This window comes from Pelecanus crispus, chromosome 9, assembly GCF_030463565.1.
Source record: "Pelecanus crispus isolate bPelCri1 chromosome 9, bPelCri1.pri, whole genome shotgun sequence".
Classification (NCBI taxonomy): Eukaryota; Metazoa; Chordata; class Aves; order Pelecaniformes; family Pelecanidae; genus Pelecanus; species Pelecanus crispus.
In genome coordinates, this window is record NC_134651.1 from 31,618,530 (window position 1) to 31,636,819 (window position 18,290).

Consider the following 18,290-nt stretch of genomic DNA (forward strand, 5'->3'; position numbering starts at 1 on the left):
TTGAATGTTTCCAGGGATGGGGCCTCCACTACCTCTCTGGGCAACCTGTCCAGTGCTTCACCACCCTCATGGTAAAAAATTTCTTTCTTATGTCTAGTCTAAATCTATTCTTCTTTAGTTTAAATCCATTATTCTTTGTCCTGTCACAACAGGCCTTGCTAAAAAGATTCTCCCCATCCTTCCTGTAGGCCCCCTTTAATTACTGGAAGGTCGCAATAAGCTCTCCTCCGCAGCCTTCTCTTCTCCAGGCTGAACAGCCCAAACTCTCTCAGCCTGTCCTCATAGGAGAGGTGCGCCAGCCCTCGGATCATTCTGGTGTCCCTCCTCTGGACCTGCTCCAACAGGTCCATGTCCTTCTTGTGCTGAGAGCTCCAGAGCTGGATGCAGTACTCCAGATGAGGTCTTACCAGAGCGGAGTAGAGGGGCAGAATCACCTCCCTCGACCTGCTGGCCACGCTTCTTTTGATGCAGCCCAGGATTCGGTTGGCTTTCTGGGCTGCAAGCGTACAGTGCCGGCTCATGTCCAGCTTTTCATCCACCAGTACCCCCAAGTCCTTCTCCACAGGACTGCTCTCAATCTCTTCATCTGCCAACCTGTATTGATATCGAGGGTTGCCCCATCCCAGGTGCAGGACCTTGCACTTGGCCTTGTTGAACCTCATGAGGTTCACACAGGCCCACCTCTCCAGCTTGGAGACTGATAGCTCTTGTGCTCTATGGAAGAAAAGTCCCATGCCATTAAATATACAATGATATCTGGCCAGGTTTTCTGGGAGTATAAAAGGGGGCAGGTAGAACCCTCTTTTCACCCTGTCCCTGCATACTTCTCCTTGCCCCTGTACCTGCCTGCTGTTGAAGGCAGGGTGCTTGGAGAGGGGCTGAGTGGTCTGATGAGCATTGGCTGAGCAGCAGGTACAGGGACAGGCTTGATGGGAGGGCTGAGGGTTTGCAGGGAGCTGCGGTGGGGACCCACCACTTGCTCTGCACAGAGGCAACTCACACCCAGAAAAGAGCGGAAATTGCAGCCTGTGTGCATCCTGCTCCAGGGCGCAGGGAGAAAACAGACAGACAAAAGGAGGAGTGAAAAATGCTGGTGGCAACAAGAAATTATCTCACCACTGTCTGGCAGGATGATGCCTGCATATGGCAGGAAGGAAATATTTGGCTGGAACACAATGTGGAGACACTGGGACTCCCTGTCACACAAAGCCTTGGCAAAGGCCATTGCTGGCAGCAGGATGTTCTCATCTGCATCGATACATGTACCAAAAACAAGCCTTGAGGCAAAGCTGCGTGTGGGCCCAGTGGTCTTGGGAGTGTGGTAAATACTGAAGTGTTCCAGTCCAAACTGCCAGGGAGAATTCCTGCTGGAAACACTGGGCTCCTTCCAAAGAGGGTGGAGATGACACTGGGTTGGGAAGTCCCAGTGAGGTCCCTTGTCCTGCTGCTGCTGGGACATCAAGATGCATGATCCTCAAGATCAGGAGAGGCAGTTTCCCAAAAGTATTTTCCTGGTCCGTGGGAGGAGGAAGGAGCACCTAGGAACATCTGAGGTGCTTAGCTGCTGGAACACCACCTTCCAGGGGTACCTGCTACTGTCACACAGCAGTAAGGCAGATCCTGGGCTGAAACGAATGCCCGGGTGACCAGCCAGGCCAGCCAGGGACAGGCAAGGTAGAAAGGCCAGCAGAGAGATTTTGGAGGAACTTCTTTTTCCAGGAGAGACACAAGCTGCTTCATACCCTGCCAGACCTCAGTGCCTGTGAGCCCTGCCCAAGCCCTGGAGATGAGTGTGCATGAGGTGGTAGGGCTTCACAGGGGGCACGGGTTACCCTGGGTGGGTTGTGGTTTCCCCCAGGTGGATTTGAGGAGCTGAACAGACCAGGAAGGGAAGGATGGAGTGGGATTTCAGAAATATAAATTCAAAGGAAGACAGTCTCTGGAGGCAGATGTCCACCACCACCAGATAATCTGACTCCAGCGGGGGCTTTCTCTGCATGATGGCCAGACCACGCACAGCCCCACACCAGCTCTCTGGGTTTGGGTCTGGAGGATTCAGACACCCACCTTCCACCTTCCACCAGCCCTGCAGCACTGTGGGGCTGAGAGGTCCCAAAGCTGAGTCTTGCCACTGCCTTGGTCCAGCTGGAGCTGGTGGACGAGCAGGGCTCCAGGGGAGGAGAGGGCTGCGATTGCAGCAGGGCAAGTGGAGGGAAGGTGAGTTGGATGGTGGCGGTGGTTGCAGCCCTCCAGACTCCAACCTCAATCTCTGTGGCCAAGTCCCATGGCCTTTCTTCACCCAGTCTGTCATGCCCATGGGATTTCCATCCTTCACTGCACCCCTTGCCTCACCTCTGCCTGGCCATGCTCCTGCCCTGTGGGAGGTACCCAGGAGGGAAAATCTTGGTGGGCTCCGAAACTACCCTCACTTGGGTACTCAGCCCAGGATCGCCCCTGGCTGCTCACCACCCACAGATCCCCGGAGGACAACAGAAGAGACCACAGGTTCTCCTCAGACAGCTACACCAAGCTCCAGGGTGAGATTTTGTTTATTTGGCAAAAAGGAGGGACTGGGCACTGGAGGAGCAGGAAACATGTCAGAGCCTTGACCACCAAGCTCGAAAGAGGGATAGTGGAGCAGCAGCCTAGAACTTCAGTGTGTGGGTCTTGCATTGCTCAGCAGGAGCATCCACCAGCCAGCCTGCACCTCCTAGAAAACAGACGGGAGAGGTGGGCTAAGTATTTGAGGTGAGGAGGTTAACAGAGAGGGCCAAGCGGGGCTTTCCATTGGGATCAGTGTGTTCTCTTCCAGTTCTCCCCAGCTCTGTAGGGCGAGCCATCTGCAGCAATGGATTTCTAGCTAACCCCCTACAACTGAATGTGTACTGGTGTGGTGGGAAATCACGTGCCAGGGTGGGCCAACAAACACCACGTTTTGCGTGGTGAGACACCAACCCAATCTCTGGCCAGTTTTGCCAGTCCACAACTGGCAAAGGTCTCTTTGGCAAGAGCCGGTGTCCCAGCCCTCACTACTGGATGAGCTCTGCAGCTGTTTCTCCACTGAACTGGTGGTTTCGGTTCAAGTGCCCTTGCTCACCGCCAGGCAGCTGCACCCTGGGGGCCCCCGCTGCAGAGCAGCTCCAAAGGGAACAGTCTTACCTGCATATGAGCTCCAGCACAGGTTTGAACAACTCAGCCCCCAGAGTAATTCAAGGAGTTCATGGTGGCCCTTGCTGGGGCACCAAGGGGAGCAACTTCCAGCTGATGACATTGCAAACACCATGTTGCACTGCAGCAACTCACCTACACTTCATCGAGGCTGCATTCCTCTGTGAAAATAGAGAGAAAGGCTGACTCTGGGGCTGTGGTCTGGCTAGTCCTATTTAGCACCCAAAACAGACAACCCAGGAATGAACTGGTAATAGACCAGTGCCAGGTAATAGACATCCCTACCCGAGGGGATGCGATACTGGACCTGATGGTCACCAATGCAAGTGAGCTCATCAGTGATGTCAAGACTGGAGGCAGCCTGGGCTGCAGTGATCACGCATTGGTGGAGTTCACACTCCTGAGGGATATGGGAAAAGCGAGGAGTACAGTCAGAACCTTAAATTTTAGAAAAGCAAAATTCCAGCTCTTCAAGGAGTTAGTCAGAAGGACCCACTGGGAAACGGTCCTCAGGGACAAGGGAATGGAACAGAGCTGGCAGATCTTTAAGGACACCTTCCATAGAGCGCAAGAGCTCTCAGTCCCCAAGTGTAAGAAATCAGGCAGGGAAGGGATGAGACCAGCATGGCTGAGTCGAGACATGCTGGTCAAACTAAAGAGTAAGAGGGAACTGCACAGGCAGTGGAAGCAGGGACAGGTGTCCTGGGAAGAGTACAGGGAAGCTGCCCGGTTGTGTAGGGAGGAGGTCAGGAAGACCAAGGCACAGCTGGAGCTGAATTTGGCAAGGGATGTAAAGAATAGCAAGAAGGGCTTCTACAGGTATATCAACCAGAAAAGGAAGGTTAAAGAAAGCATACCCCCTCGATGAACAAGAAAGGCTACCTAGTATCAACAGACGAGGAGAAGGCTGAGGTACTCAACAACTTCTTTGCCTCAGTCTTCACCAGCAACGTCTCTCTTCACCCCTCCCGAATCGATGGACCAAAAGATGGGGAGCAGGGTGGTAAAGCCCCTCCCACTGGAAAGGAAGATCAGGTTCGAGACCACCTGAAGAACATCAATCTACACAAGTCTATGGGACCTGATGAGATGCATCCCAGAGTCCTGAGGGAACTGGCTGATGTAGTTGCCAAGCCACTCTCCATGATATTTGAAAAGTCACGGCAGTCAGGTGAAGTCCCTGCTGACTGGAAAAAGGGGAATGTTGTGCCCATTTTTAAAAAGGGAAAAAAGGAGGACCCTGGGAACTACCGACCTGTCAGCCTCACCTCTGTGCCTGGGAAGATCATGGAGCAGATCCTCCTAGAAGATATGCTCAGGCAAATGGAGGACAGGGAGGTGATTCAAGACAGCCAGCATGGCTTCACCAAGGGCAGGTCCTGCCTGACAATCTAGTGGCTTTCTATGAAGGAGTGACTGCATCAGTGGACAAGGGAAAAGCAATGGATGTCATCACTGGACTTCTATAAGGCCTTCGACACAGTCTCCCACAACAGTCTTCTCTCTAAATTGGAGAGATATGGGTTTGATGGGTGGACTTTTCAGTGGATAAGGAATTGGCTGGATGGTCACATCTAGAGGGTAGTGGTCAATGGCTTGATGTCCACATGGAGACCGGTGACAAGTGGACTCCCTCAGGGGTCCGTAATGGGACCGGTGCTATTTAAAATCTTCATCAATGACATAGACAGTAGGATTGAGTGCACTCTCAGCAAGTTTGCAGATGACACCAAGCTGAGTAGTGCAGTTGACACACCAGAAGGATGAGATGTTATCCAAAGGGACCTGGACAAGCTGGAGAGGTGGGCCTGTGTGAACCTCATGAGGTTCAACAAGGCCAAGTGCAAGGTCCTGCACCTGGGATGGGGCAACCCTCAATATCAATACAGGTTGGCAGATGAAGAGATTGAGAGCAGTCCTGTGGAGAAGGACTTGGGGGTACTGGTGGATGAAAAGCTGGACATGAGCTGGCACTGTACGCTTGCAGCCCAGAAAGCCAACCGAATCCTGGGCTGCATCAAAAGAAGCGTGGCCAGCAGGTCGAGGGAGGTGATTCTGCCCCTCTACTCCGCTCTGGTAAGACCTCATCTGGAGTACTGCATCCAGCTCTGGAGCTCTCAGCACAAGAAGGACATGGACCTGTTGGAGCAGGTCCAGAGGAGGGACACCAGAATGATCCGAGGGCTGGCGCACCTCTCCTATGAGGACAGGCTGAGAGAGTTTGGGCTGTTCAGCCTGGAGAAGAGAAGGCTGCGGAGGAGAGCTTATTGCGACCTTCCAGTAATTAAAGGGGGCCTACAGGAAGGATGGGGAGAATCTTTTTAGCAAGGCCTGTTGTGACAGGACAAAGAATAATGGATTTAAACTAAAGAAGAATAGATTTAGACTAGACATAAGAAAGAAATTTTTTACCATGAGGGTGGTGAAGCACTGGACAGGTTGCCCAGAGAGGTAGTGGAGGCCCCATCCCTGGAAACATTCAAGGTCAGGTTGGATGGGGCTCTGATCAACCTGATCTAGTTAAAGCTGTCCCTGCTCACGGCAGGGGGGTTGGGCTAGATGACCTCTAAAGGTCCCTTCCAAACCAAAGCATTCTATGATTCTAAGAACTTGAGCAAGGCAAAAGCCATGATGCACCAAGCCAGAGCAACTCTTGCTACCAGCACTTTCTTCTGCCAGCTCAGTCTGCAAAGTGGTGGCAGTGATGGGCCAAGGTGGTCCCTGCTGGTGCGTCCTGGCTCCCTGTATTGACTGCTCACCCTGGCTGGGCAGCATCCTGATCATCTCATCGGTGAAGCTCTTCTCCCCTGCAAGCTTCTTGAACAGTGCTGTGATTTTGGGGCTCAACTCCCGGGTTCTGCCTAAAGGCAAAGACACAAGTTAGTTCCAGGCTGTGGCCTGTCCCTGCATCTCCTGGGCAGCTGGTGAGTGCGCCCAGGTGAGGATGGGATGGATGACGGTCCCTGAGAGAAGGCTGGAGGCAGTGGTGGAGGTCTTGGAGAGCGGTGGTGGCCATGCACATGAGACACCCCTCCCAGGGGACAAGACAAAGTGCAGGTCATGGCACCAGCACAGTGTCTCCTTTCTTGGTTCCCATCCCCACTGCTTCTGCCCCCCCTTGCAGCAGGTCCCCCCCTCTTTGCCCCATTTCACCAAGTGACTTACCCAAGGCCATGGACTCCCAGCACAGCGCAGAAGCCTGAGCCCCAGCCACCCCTGTAAGCCCCAAATTGCTGCCCCTTCCCCTGCTGCACAGGGGACATGCAGCAGCCCTGCTCCTGCACCCCACCCAGGGAAGGAGGGCAGTGGTGAGGAGGGGGTCTCTCCCGCAGGACCTGGCCTCTCGGGACACTGCGAAGCACCCCAAGACCCCCGAACTTTTCACCCCCGTCAGACTGTCACTGACTACGCACTGTAGAGCCTCAGCATGTGCAAGGTCCTCCCATTCTTCACTCTGGAGGCAAAGATAACTGCGTACGTCTTGCCATCAGTATCCACCACCTGTGCTGTTTTATTGCCTCTCTCTGCAGAAGGATGTGGAGGAAAGCAAAAAAATTAATTACCTCCTTCTGAGAAATCCCACACTGCAAAAGGGCTGTAAGAGCATGAAGCCCCATGCAGGCTGCCAAAGGCCAGGTCCACCCAGCCTGTCTGTCTTCTGGGTCTCCCCCTCCTGGTTTTTCCTCTTGCTAAGGCTCCTCTGAAAGCCTGGGGGAGCCCACAGATCACAGCAGAGCAGAGGAACAGGAAGGTGAACACAGGAGGGTCTGGGAACAGTCACTGCAGACAGTGGAGTAGCCCAGCCAGTGTCAGACTAACACTTGGGCTGGGGATGGTGGAAACCATTCTTGCTTCATCCTTTGGGAACATCCATCCACAGCCCCATTGCAGAATGAACCTGCTCTGCCCCAGGTTTTAAGCTTGGACTGAATATGTCTGTCTTATCCCAGAGCAGCTTCCCAGAGGGAGGGAGCAGGGCATCCACCATGCTGGATGGTCATTAGCCCTGGCATGGACCAGCCCTGGGATGCAGCTGGCAACCAGCCACAGAGGGATGTCCCACCCCAGGATCTCAGGAGAGGCAGACAGGTACCCCTGAGGGCCAGGTACCCCAGGACAATCAGCTGCTTCAGACAGGGATGATAGGAAGTGCCTCTGCCCTGTCCTAGGGGTCAGGCTCCCCCCACTCACCAGAGCTGTAGTATTCACCTGGGATGCCTGTTTGCTTGTAGATTGACTCTGATTTCTTACATCCCTCTGGGCTGCAAAACAGTAAGGGATGATCTGGCTGGGGTGAAGTGACCCCCCCCTTCCCCTCCCCTGGAACACTGGCTCTGGGGTCGCTACCCCAAATGTGGGACTTGCTGTTCAGGGATGAGATGGTGTGGTCAGAGGTGGGGGACAGTTAGCACCCTTGGAGCAATGGGTGCCTGGGTTGGCAGGGCACAGTGCTGGCACCTGAGGATTGCCCCATGGGGTGACATGCTCTGAGCTGGTGGGATGAGGTTGGTCCTGCTGGGAAAGCTTTAATCATAGTGTCCCTTATCATCCTGCTGCATCCCTGCTGGAAGCAGCGAGCTGCCTCAGGCTCTGTGGTGGAACTACTCCTGGCTGGTGCTGCACTGAGCCTGCCTGGCCTGCCCTGAATAAGGGGTGCCCACCATACAGCTCTCCCAAGGCTCTGTTTCAAACCATGGGGCTGGTGGCCCTGCCTCACCCCCTGCCCAGGTCTTTGGTGGGTGCTGGGTGGAGGCACCTGGGTGGACACCCACTGGTGAAGGTCCAGGGAGGAGGTCAGTCAGTGAAGCCCGTGGAGAAAAGCGCTTGGCACTTACGTGGGAATGGCAAAGGAGATCTTCAGGTCGCCCTCCCCCAAGACTGTGATGGTGGCCATCGCCATCTTCAGCTTGTCCTTCTTTCGGAGGTAGCTCTCAGAGTTGGAGGCCAGAGCAATAATGTGCCATTTCCCTGCAATCTGGTAGCAAGGGTGGGCTCTGAGTCCAGAGGAGCAGGCAGGGGCTGTTCCCTCCTCGGGGACCAAGACAGGACACCCTCAGGCCATGGGGATACCAGCATCCCCTCTGGGCACCAAAATTCCTGCTGGGGCACCTACACTGGAGCTCCATGACTGCCCTCACCTGGCTGTGACAGTGGAGCCAGCAGTGGCTGTGGGGTCCCCAGCTGTCCCCAGTATCAAAACACCTCTCCAGTCCCCACCCTGCTGACCAGAGGCCACATCCCACCTTCCCTTCCCCGGGATGCTGCGGATCACCTTGCTCTTGTCCAGCCCCTCAGCTGGGTCCTTGGCCTGTGTGTGCAGCAAGCAGAGCAGGGCCAGCCCCAGGCTCAGCCCCACGGTCCTCATCTTGCCACAGCCTCATCCAGCTTCACCAGCAGGATAGAGAGCAGTGCTGGGGCTGCTGTTTTTATAGCACCATGCTCCCTCCCCTCTGCCCACCCCCCCCCGGTCCTGCTGCGTGCGAAGCTGCACGGATAACACTGCAGTGTTGGCTTGGGCAAGGTGGTTTCAAAGCACTGAAGTCACCCCAGGGTAAACAACCTCCTGTCTTGCAGAAGAAGGGAAGTGCCTGCAAGTCCCAGGAAGGGGCTGAGAAGCGGGGTTGCAAGAGGTGTTGCGCCAGTGCTGAAATTTAGGATTTTCCCAGTTTCTTCAGTTGCTTGCGAAAGAACAAAGAGCTTTTGTTTCCCAGCTGGCTGAGGGAGGTCTGCCAGGAGGAGCAGAGAGGTCCTTCCCGGCATGGGCCACAGCAGCACCATCACCCAGTGACCCGTCATGAAGGGGCTTGGTGACCTGTCCCCATGGCCAGCCTAGCATCTGCCCCGAGGCTGCCACTGGGATCGTGCCCAAACCCAGGCACCTGCATGCTGCTGGCATGACCTGACTCCAAGGTGACCACGCAGGCTCACCCACCCGCTCTGGGGTACTCAGGGTCTGCAAAGCGTGACACACCTGGAGCAGGGCAAGCAGAGGATGGAGTTCATGTCACTTTTGGAGTGTTCCCTCCTTCCTGGGGTGTGTTGTCCCCTGTGCCCTGTGCCCTGGCTCCATCAGGCTCTGGGGGTCACAGTCCCAAAAGGATCCATGCTGTTTCCTTGCAGCCCCGTGCCTGGCTGGGCACTGAGGAACCCTTGCTCTGGGGCAGGGGAGAGCAGGGGGGACCAGGGGCTGCCTCTGCTCCACAGGAGGTGGAGGGGGGTGGAAGAAGGGTGCTGGCTGCCCTTGGGACTCATGGCAGCATGGTGCAACCTTGGTCAGTGGGCAGATGGGGGCACTGAGGAGGCCAGGACGGGGAGGAGGCCAGGAGACAGGCGTGGGGGTCCCCTTCCTGCCATGCATTTACCCTGGGCAGCCACAGAGCAGCCCCACTCCCACTTGGGTGGCCCTGGGGGTAGGGGCTAAGCAGGGAACAGGGTGTCCTGGGGATGAGCTGTCTGCCCAAAGCCAGAGCCCATGCAAGCAGGTCTGGGCAGCCTGACTGTTTAACCCTGCCTGCCCAGACCTGCTGCCCACGCAGCTGAGCTGCCTGAACAGGGGTTCATCCCAGCTCAATTCTCCGCTGCCCATATCCCTGGCAGACGCCCCACTGCACCTTCCCCATCCTCTGCTCCCCATCCTCCCCATGCTGGACACTGCAAACAATGCAGCAAAGGAGCCCCCCAACACTCCTGGGGTGCTGAGAAGGAAGGGTCGGATCCAGGACCACTGGGCTCAGGGTGCCTGGGACCCTGGCAGCACCCCTGCTCCCGACAACAAAAGCACGGAGCTCTGGGGTAGCTTCTGCACCTATTTATTTAGGAGGACGAGGTGTGATTCTGGCACAGGGCAGCAGGTATGGCAGAGCCCGGCCGGGGAGGATGGGAAGGGGCACCATGGAGGAGGGAGCAGAGCCCAGTTTCCACCACATCTGGAGACATGACGCTGGTGTTGGCCCCTTCAGTTGCAGGGAGGCAGGACAGATGGATGAGCTGTTAGAGCAGGGAAAAGCTGATGAGATGTAGAGCCCTGAGGCAGGCGGGGGGCTCCCCGCATGTCTGTGAGTCCCTGCTCAGCCCAGACCATGCTGGGAGGGAGACCCAGTTTCCCCCAGCCATGCTCACCCAATGGCCTTGGTGCACTGATCTGTTGAAAAGCAAAGAGAAGGGTGAGCATGCCATGGGCAGTACCCTGAGCCCCCACAGTTTACCCATGCAGAGGGGCTGTGCATGCCACCCCGTGCCTTCCTGGCACTCACCCGACTTGGGCAGGACAGCCATCATGTCCTTGGTCAGGCCCATGGTGGGGATGAGCTCTCTGAACTTCTGCAGAAGCTGGGGGCTCACGTCCTGCTCCCTCGCTGCAGCCAGACACCCAAAGCGGGGGCTGGTGAGTGTGGGGGGACCTGGTAGTGAGCCCGACACCAGGGGTCTGGCTCCCATGGGGCAGTGATGGGACCCCAGGGAAGAGCAAAAGCAAAGCCATGGGGGTGCAGGGTGGACACCAGGCAGCCCACAGCTGCCCCGGGCTGGCAGCAAAGGGGCACAAACTGCTTGGGATGGGTAACCTACCCACCTGGGGTGGTATGGGGCAGCTGGCGGTGCTGGGGGTCCGCAGCTGGACTGGCAGACTGCTGGGGGGCTTTGGTTCGAACCACAATAAACTAGGGATATTTTTGGTGCAAGATTTCATTCACCCCAAAATGAATTCCCCAGATGTGCCTGGGTGCCTGGTGCCAGCATGTTGGGTGCCAATGTGGTGGTTTGTGGCAGTGGTGGGGAGCCCACCAGTGCCCATCTCCCACCCCAGGGAGCTGTGGGTGCCTGTCCCCAATCCCAATACCCACTGAGGAGCTGCAGAGCGGTGCTGGGGTCCCGTCCACTCTGCTGGAGCTCGTGCATGATGGCATAGTGGCTATAGTCTGTCTCCATCACACACAGGTCCCTCTTTCGTCCTGCTAAAGGACCCCAGACAGTGCCCAGTTGGGCAACGCGGCACAACCTGGGCACCTCCACAGCCCTCATTGGGGCTCACAGCTCAGGGTCTGAGTCCCAGATTTGCCCGAAGGGGTTATGAGAAGGGAACCCCTGTGCAATCCAGCAGAGCTGGGCACCTGCCCGCAGCACGACCTCTTGCTGAGCGATGGAGGCAGAAGGGCCAAACCTGCCTCCTGCCGCTCCCCGGACACAGGGGCCCAGTGATGCCCACCCTCCATTTCAGGGTGTCCTTGGCTCCTATCCCCCCTACCCACACGTACCTATGTAGTGCCCTGCCTGCCCACTTTGCTGGAAGAGCAGCTCAAACTTTTGGCATCTGTCCAGCCTGGAAAGGGAAAATGGAAACGGCAAACGTGGCTCAACGCCACGTGGGAGTGCAGCAGGGTGGTGGGGCCAGGGGGAGCCCAGCCTGCCCAGGGGACACGCCAGGGCACAGGCAGGACCAGGCACCATGGGGCAGTGGGTCTGTGGGATGATGCTCCTCACCCAGCCGCCTTGGTGGGGAGGGGAGACCCCTGGCCCAAGAGGGACATGGTGAGCAGGATGGGCACTCACAGGGACCAGAAAAGCTTCATAGCCAGGTCCCCCTCCGGTGTGAAGCTGATTGTGGTGATGGACGACTTCATCCTGTCTTTTATCTTCAGGAACACGGAGCAGTTGGAAACAGTGGCTGCAACATGCCATGTCCCTGCAAACTACAGCAGAACATCACCAGTGGGGTTTGGGGAAGCCGTGGGGACCTGCCATCTGCCAGGGAGACCTGCCAGCCCATTGTAGGAACCTGCCAGCCTGCGGTGGAGGAACTGCCACCCTCTGTGGGGACCAGCCAGCCTAACATGGGGACCTGCCACCCGCCTGTGTGCAGAACACCCTGCCCTGCCATGTGCCAGGACAGTGGGCACAGTGTCTAGCCCATTGTTCCCTGGGGAAGCGCTGCACACTTGGCGGCACCACACCATGGTTGTTCATGTCGCTGCAGTGGGTCTGGCCACAGAGGGCACGAGCTGGCCAGAGCTAACCCAATTTTGCACAAGCATCCACACCATTCTGGCAGCTGCCCTGGTGTTGGGACTGGGGGGTGCCTGGGGGTGCCTGGCCATGCCCAGGGACACAGCACAGGCATCCTGCTCCAGCCAGCCCCTCCAGCCCAGGCAGGACTGGCCAGGTGGGCACCCTGTGCCATTACCTTCTTGGCCTTGAAGCCCGACTGTGCAGGGATCTCAGCCCCTGCCCACAGCAGGCAGAGCAGGGCCAGCGCCAGGCTGGGCAGCAACGCTGTCATCCTTTCTCCAGGGGCTGGATGCAGGCAGGAGAGGGTGCATGGACCTGCCTCTTCCCACACCCACCTTTATAGCCCCTGCCACTGGCAGCACCACCTGCCCGCCCTTGCTTTATGCAACAGGTTACACAAGAGCAGTACACAACTTGTACCCGTGTTAGGTGACAGTGTTGGCCCTTTCCCTCTCTAATTGCCCAGTCCTGGATGAATGCAGCCTTGTGTGAGACCCAGCCTGGAGCACGTCAGGTGATGCCCTGTACCCGGTGCTGTGTCCAGGTAGGAGGATGAGGGTGCCCTCAGTGCCCCAGTCTTGGCTGTTGCCTGCTGCCCCCAGGGTCTGGCAGTTCCTGGACAGATCCTGCCTCAAGGAGGGGGATAGTTGGGTGGGTGTTTTAGCCCAAGGTTGAGCCACAGCCCAGTGCCTCCCAGAAGGGGTTGCAGCTTCCCAGGCTGCTGGCAGTGGGTACAGACCCTGCTCCTAGAGAGGGTCTGGGCTCATGGCATGGAGTGCAGGTGGATGGCCAGGGCTGAGCCACATCCAACACTCACAGCTGTGCTCTGGTTCATGTCCATCCTGCCCCCACACTTTTGGAGACATCCGTGTGACTGCCCATTGCCCCATCCCCACACTGCCAGCCTGCTCTCCAGCAGGGAAACTGAAGCAGGGAGGCTGGGGTAGCCCAGGGTGCCCAAGGGGGCAGACAGGAGTGGATCCCCCCAGCGGGTCCCAGCCCTGAGGGCTCCTTCTCCTTGGACGGGGCAGGTTTGGTGGCCAGGCAGCACCTTGGCATGGGGTTGCAAGTGCACACAGCGTCCCACCCCAGCGGCCCTGCAGACAGGAGATGGGATCAGCCCTGACTCCTGGTGCCAACCCCAGCCCAGCCCACCACCACCAGCCGTGCTTCCAGCTCCCTATCACCCTACTGGAGCCCCCCCTGCAATGACCCAGCACACAAGGGTGGGGGGCTGGTTTTATATGGACTTTAATGGGGATGGGTATACAGGTGTGGGATGTGAAGGCTGCTGCAGTGGTGGGGGTGCGCTAGGGATGGGATGGGACATGACAGGGCGGCTGCCGGCTTGCAGTGCTCTCGGCGTTCCAGCCAGCAGCAGCTGGTGGGTCTGCCTGGAAGAGATGAGGGAGCGAGTGTGGCTGAGCTGGGGGAGACAGAGGGACACAAAGGGGCACGTCAGCTCTGCCAGCCCTGTGCCAAATGGGTAGGCACCCACCACCCAGGGCCTGGAACAACAAAAGAGCCACTCCCATGGGGATGGGATGGGATGGGGCATCCCCAGCAGGGGTAAAGGGGACCCCAGCGAGATGAGCAGCCCTGGGGGGGGATGGGATGGGGATGGGGGCTCTGCAGAGTGGAGTGGCTCTGAGCACCCCCTGCACCCTCCTGCATGGCTGGTCTGAGCCCCAGCAAAGGCAGAACTCACCTAGGCAGCATCTTCCATGCATTTGTCTGGAGGAGGAAGAAAAGCAGAGATCAGCTCCTTCAGGGGCTGGGGGACTGCTGACCCCTCTGAGGGACCCTGCATGGGGCTGTGCCCAGCAGCACCCCACGGCTGGCTCTATGCCAGCCCCACAGGGAGGCAGGGAGAAGGCAGGAGGGTCTCCTCCTTTTCAGCACCCTGGGGCACCTCAGCCCCTGCTCTCCGACACCCCCTGCCCCTCCAGCCTCTCCCACCGACTGCTCTCACCGGTCTGGGGCAGGATGAGGATCTCTTCATCCGTCAGGCCCTGCTCCCTGGAGAACTCGGTGAACCTCTCCAGGCGCTCGGGACTGAGCTCCTTCGTCCGGCCTGCAGCCGAGAGCAGGGTGAGAGGCAGTCCCCCCTGCACCCCCCAGTGATGGGTCATGCTGCCCCAGGGTGTGGGCAGCCCAGCAAGGGCCAGTGTCCCCACAAAGGAGGGCCCAACCCAACTATCCCATGGGTCACCCCAGCTTGGGAGATGATGTTGCCCTTCTCCCGTGGGAGAGATGTCGCACCGAGGACACCTCAGGGGATTCTGGGGGGTGGGTGGCATGGAGGTCCCAGGGCAGACGTACTGTAGAGCAGCACCATGGTGGAGGAGCTGGTGCTCTTGGAGATCTGGGTGGCCACCAAGGCATACTCATCGTAGTTGGTCTCCACCACACGGATGTCATGCTTGCTGCCCCAGCCTGTGGGGGAAAGGGAGGGCACAGCTCAGCCCCAGGGACTGAGCCAGCTCCAAGGCGCTATGGTAAGGACAGGAGCAGGGACAGGAGACAGTGGGGCCAGGCTGGGAGCTGGGGGCACATCAAGGGCTGCCACACAAGAGGACAGGCTGGGAGCTGGGCACTCACGTGGGCTGGTGTAGCTGAACCGCCCTGGCTGCTCCGTCTTGGTGTAAAGGCTGTTCCTCTTCACGCACTGGTCACCCCTGCGGAGCACAGCACAAGGATGTCAGAGGGGCTGGGGGGGGAGGTGCTCTAGCCCACACACAGCCCCAGGTATGGCACCAGCGCCCACCACCCCAGCCTGGGATGGAGGAGCACCCCCTGCTCACACACCCCCTCCCCATGCCCGTACTTGGGGTAGGTGGAAGCGACTTCCAGGTTCCCTTCTGTGGTGGTGGAGATGACAGTGGTGCACATCTTCATCAGCTGCTTCTTCTCCTTGAACCAGTTGGAGTTGGAGGCCAGGCCGATGCTGTACCATCTCCCCATGAGCTGCACACAACCTCCACTCAGTCGCCAGCCAGGCGCAGACCCTGTCTTGCCCCTCAGCTGCCTGTCAACCCCAGCCCAGGACACCTCCCCCTCCCCTGCCAGCCTGCACCCCGTGGCAGGAGGGCATCCTGGGGTCCTTGTCCCCCAGGGAGCTGCTACAGCTCTTGGTGTCCACAAAACCCAGCAGCCAGAAGAGCCCTGGTTTACAACGTGCCCTTCACTGCCCGGTACTCAGGGTGTTTCCTTCATCTTCACCCCAAGCCCTGGGAGGGGGCGACAGGACAGCCTGGCTCTGAGATGCCATTTGTATCCATCCAGGGGCATGTCAGGACCCTGGTGCCAGCACGGCTCATCCCAGCCTGGTCCCTGGGGGCCACCAGCTCAGCACACCCAGAGGGGTGCTGTCAGCCTTGGACATGGGCTGTGCTGGGACCACCTTGGCAGGATATGCCAGCCCCCATCCTTGCAGGACATGCCTCCATCCCCATCCCCACCCTCTCTCGGGTGGCTGTGTCCCCCAGGACCCCTCCGGAGGCTGCCTGGAGGAGCAGGCAGCGTGGCACCTGCCCCAGCTCGGTGGGACCCCGGGGCTGTGGGGCCAGGACCCCAGTGTGCAGCTGGGCTGGGGCTGTCCTGCACTGGGTGCTGCCCATCGTGGGGGGAGGAAGGGGAGTGCAAGCACCCTGAGCATGCCAGCACCCAGTGGCTGGGAGGGCAGAGGGGTGCATGGGATCCCCCAGCACAGCAGCCCTTGTTTTTTTGGGACCATGGGTTGGGGGTCGATGTGGTCTGTTTCGGGGAGGAGAGAGTCCATGGCCCATCTCCGTGCTGCCTCTGAAACTGAGCTTGCTTTTCCCAGTCGCCCCTGTAAAATCCCTGCGCATCTACACCCACCCCACAGCACAGGAGACAGCCCAGCCCCACACCTACTTGGTCCTGCCTCACAGGCTGGAGCCTGGATTCTGCATCCCCTCCAGAGCCACCAAACCCAGGTCCTGGGTGCTCCCCAGGGACAGGGTGCTGCGGGTGCACCAGCCGCCCTGCCCCTCCCAGTGACGAGGCCAGCCTGGCCCCAAATCCACCTGCAACACCATCTCCGCACATTTTCAGGGCGAGGATCCCCCAAAACACCCCAAACCCCCATGCAGGTGATGCCGGCTGGGCTGGGTCACCTTGTCCTGCTGGAAGTCGGTTTGCACGGGAATGCTGTCCTGCGCGTGCAGTGCCCCGAGCAGGGCCAGCCCCAGGACGCTGAGCAGCATGGCGTGCATGTCTCCCACCGAGCCGAGCCAAGCGAGAGGAGCCGGAAGAGTGCTGAAGTGCTGGAGAGTCAGGCAAGCCCCTATTTATGGGCAGGCTATGCAGTGGCCCCAGGGGGGCCAGCCCTGCCTCCCCCCCATGCCGTTATGCAAGCAAGAGCACGGCCGAGCACTGAAGCCAAAGGGCAGGCAGGGGAACCTGCAAATGTTTCCCTCCTGTTGATATGACATGTTTGCTTTGGGGTGCCAAACTGCTCTGCAGCAAAAATACAGCTTGCAGCCAGCACGGCAGCTGTCCCTGCCCACAGCACTGCAGAGCCCGGGGCCAGTGCGGGCAGCTGGGGCTGCCCACAGGCACAGGCAGGGGGCCTGGACCAGGGGCCAGGGCTTGCTGGCTGCCCTGTCCTTGCAGGATGGCTCAGAGACTCAGAGAGGGGCCCAAGCGAGGTGGAGGGAATGTCAAGTGCCTGCCAGGTCCTGATCCAACCCATGGGACTTGTGGGCACCTTTGGGTGCTCCTGCGGGACCCCTGCCTTGCCTTGACCCAAGTCCCTGCATCACCCGAGGAAGCATCTCAGCTGGCCCTGCCACCCGTCGGGGTGTGTCCCACCAAGGTGCAGCTCCAGTGCACCCCATTGGTGAGCTGGGGGGCTGGGGGTGTTGGGGGGGGGAGCTAGACCCCAGCCTCAGGCAGCCCCGATGCCCAGCTCCCTGGGGACCAGCACGCAGACAGACAGACCTCCAGTGCTTCATCCCCTGCCCATGCCACCCTGCACCCTTTGCCGAAAGGTGCTGGGAGACATCCTCCCCCTTGGCTTGGGGTCACCAGCAGGCACTGAGCTGCCCCCCCTTAATTTGAGGACATCCTGAACACCCACAGGGTGAGGGCTGGGGATGAACACCAGCAGCAGCACCCATGGGTCTGGCACGGTTTGGGCAGGGCTGGCTGTGCTAGACAGAGCATCAGCTCCAGCAGCTCTCCCTGCAGCGTGGCCCTGCCAAGGTGCTTTATGTAAGGAGCGTGTTTCACAACAGTTGTTTTTTTTTTTGTCTGGCAGCCCACCCTGCCTGCCTGCCACAGCACATTCCCTTCCCTGCACCCAGCTGCGAGCCCAGCCTGCCCCTGCACACCACATGCCAGGGGCCGGGCCAGCCCCAGCTCTGCCGATTTATTAAAACAAAACAAAAGCTGAGCTGGGCAGGACTGAGCATCACGAGAGCCTGGCTGGGACCCCCCTACATGCTGGGCTGGTGGCTGAGCCCACCTTCAGAGTGCAGGGTGCTGGGAGGAGCTCTCTCCATTGGGCATCAGAGGCATGGAGCACCCATGGGTGACACTGTAGTCCTGCACTGGGGCAGGGACACAAAGTGCCCTGCCACTGCCCCAGTGTCCTCGGCTCTCTGCCCTGCCCAGGTGGCAGGAGGGGGTGCCCAGGAGGTGCTGGCTCTCCTGGCTCTCCTGAGGGGGGCAAAGCTGGAGGCCAGCCCAAGGAGCTGGGTGGCAAATCTGGGTGCAAGCTCAGGAGCGTGGGGGCATGCGGGGGCACATGGGGGCACCGGTGGCAGCGTGCGGCAGGCTGAGCCTGCTGCTGGGGCTGGGGGGCACAGGTGGGACAGAAGTGCCCAGGCTGTGGATCACTGCAGTGCCTGGACATAGACCCTTAGGCACAACCCAGGTGTTTGCATCCCAGAAATGGGTTCATGCCAGATAAACAAGGGCTGGGCTGGTGCAGGGTGCAGGGGGGTCCTTGGGGACCAGCCCAGCTCCCCAACGTGAGAGAACAGGGCTCTCCCCTCACCTCCCATCAGCCTGCCATGGCTCCGCCACAGTGCAGCCACTTCTGGGGTGCGGGTGGGTGCAGGGCAGAAAGTGAGCTGGATCCGTAAGACCCC

General features: G+C 59.0%; 3 protein-coding genes across 3 annotated transcripts; all 3 read right to left on the reverse strand.

The window, feature by feature from the left end:
- Positions 1-2,519: 2,519 nt before the first annotated feature.
- Positions 2,520-8,589, reverse strand: LCNL1 (lipocalin like 1). Its single transcript, XM_075716610.1, has 7 exons — positions 8,441-8,589; positions 8,004-8,143; positions 7,360-7,430; positions 6,582-6,692; positions 5,928-6,029; positions 3,304-3,329; positions 2,520-2,710 (listed from the first exon to the last, which is right to left on the reverse strand). Exons 1-6 carry the CDS (start codon positions 8,531-8,533, stop codon positions 3,304-3,306), a joined length of 543 nt encoding a protein of 180 aa, XP_075572725.1. The 5' UTR covers positions 8,534-8,589; the 3' UTR covers positions 2,520-2,710.
- Positions 8,590-10,283: 1,694 nt separating this feature from the next.
- LOC104035010 (lipocalin-15-like) lies at positions 10,284-12,442 on the reverse strand. Its single transcript, XM_075716904.1, is given in 6 exon segments — positions 10,284-10,309; positions 10,422-10,523; positions 11,010-11,117; positions 11,415-11,485; positions 11,716-11,855; positions 12,347-12,442. Coding segments are annotated over 6 exon segments (543 nt in total).
- A 1,437-nt stretch (positions 12,443-13,879) lies between these two features.
- LOC104035008 (lipocalin) lies at positions 13,880-16,409 on the reverse strand. Its single transcript, XM_075717038.1, has 6 exons — positions 16,311-16,409; positions 14,999-15,138; positions 14,773-14,849; positions 14,494-14,607; positions 14,144-14,245; positions 13,880-13,905 (listed from the first exon to the last, which is right to left on the reverse strand). Exons 1-6 carry the CDS (start codon positions 16,407-16,409, stop codon positions 13,880-13,882), a joined length of 558 nt encoding a protein of 185 aa, XP_075573153.1.
- Positions 16,410-18,290: the final 1,881 nt, after the last annotated feature.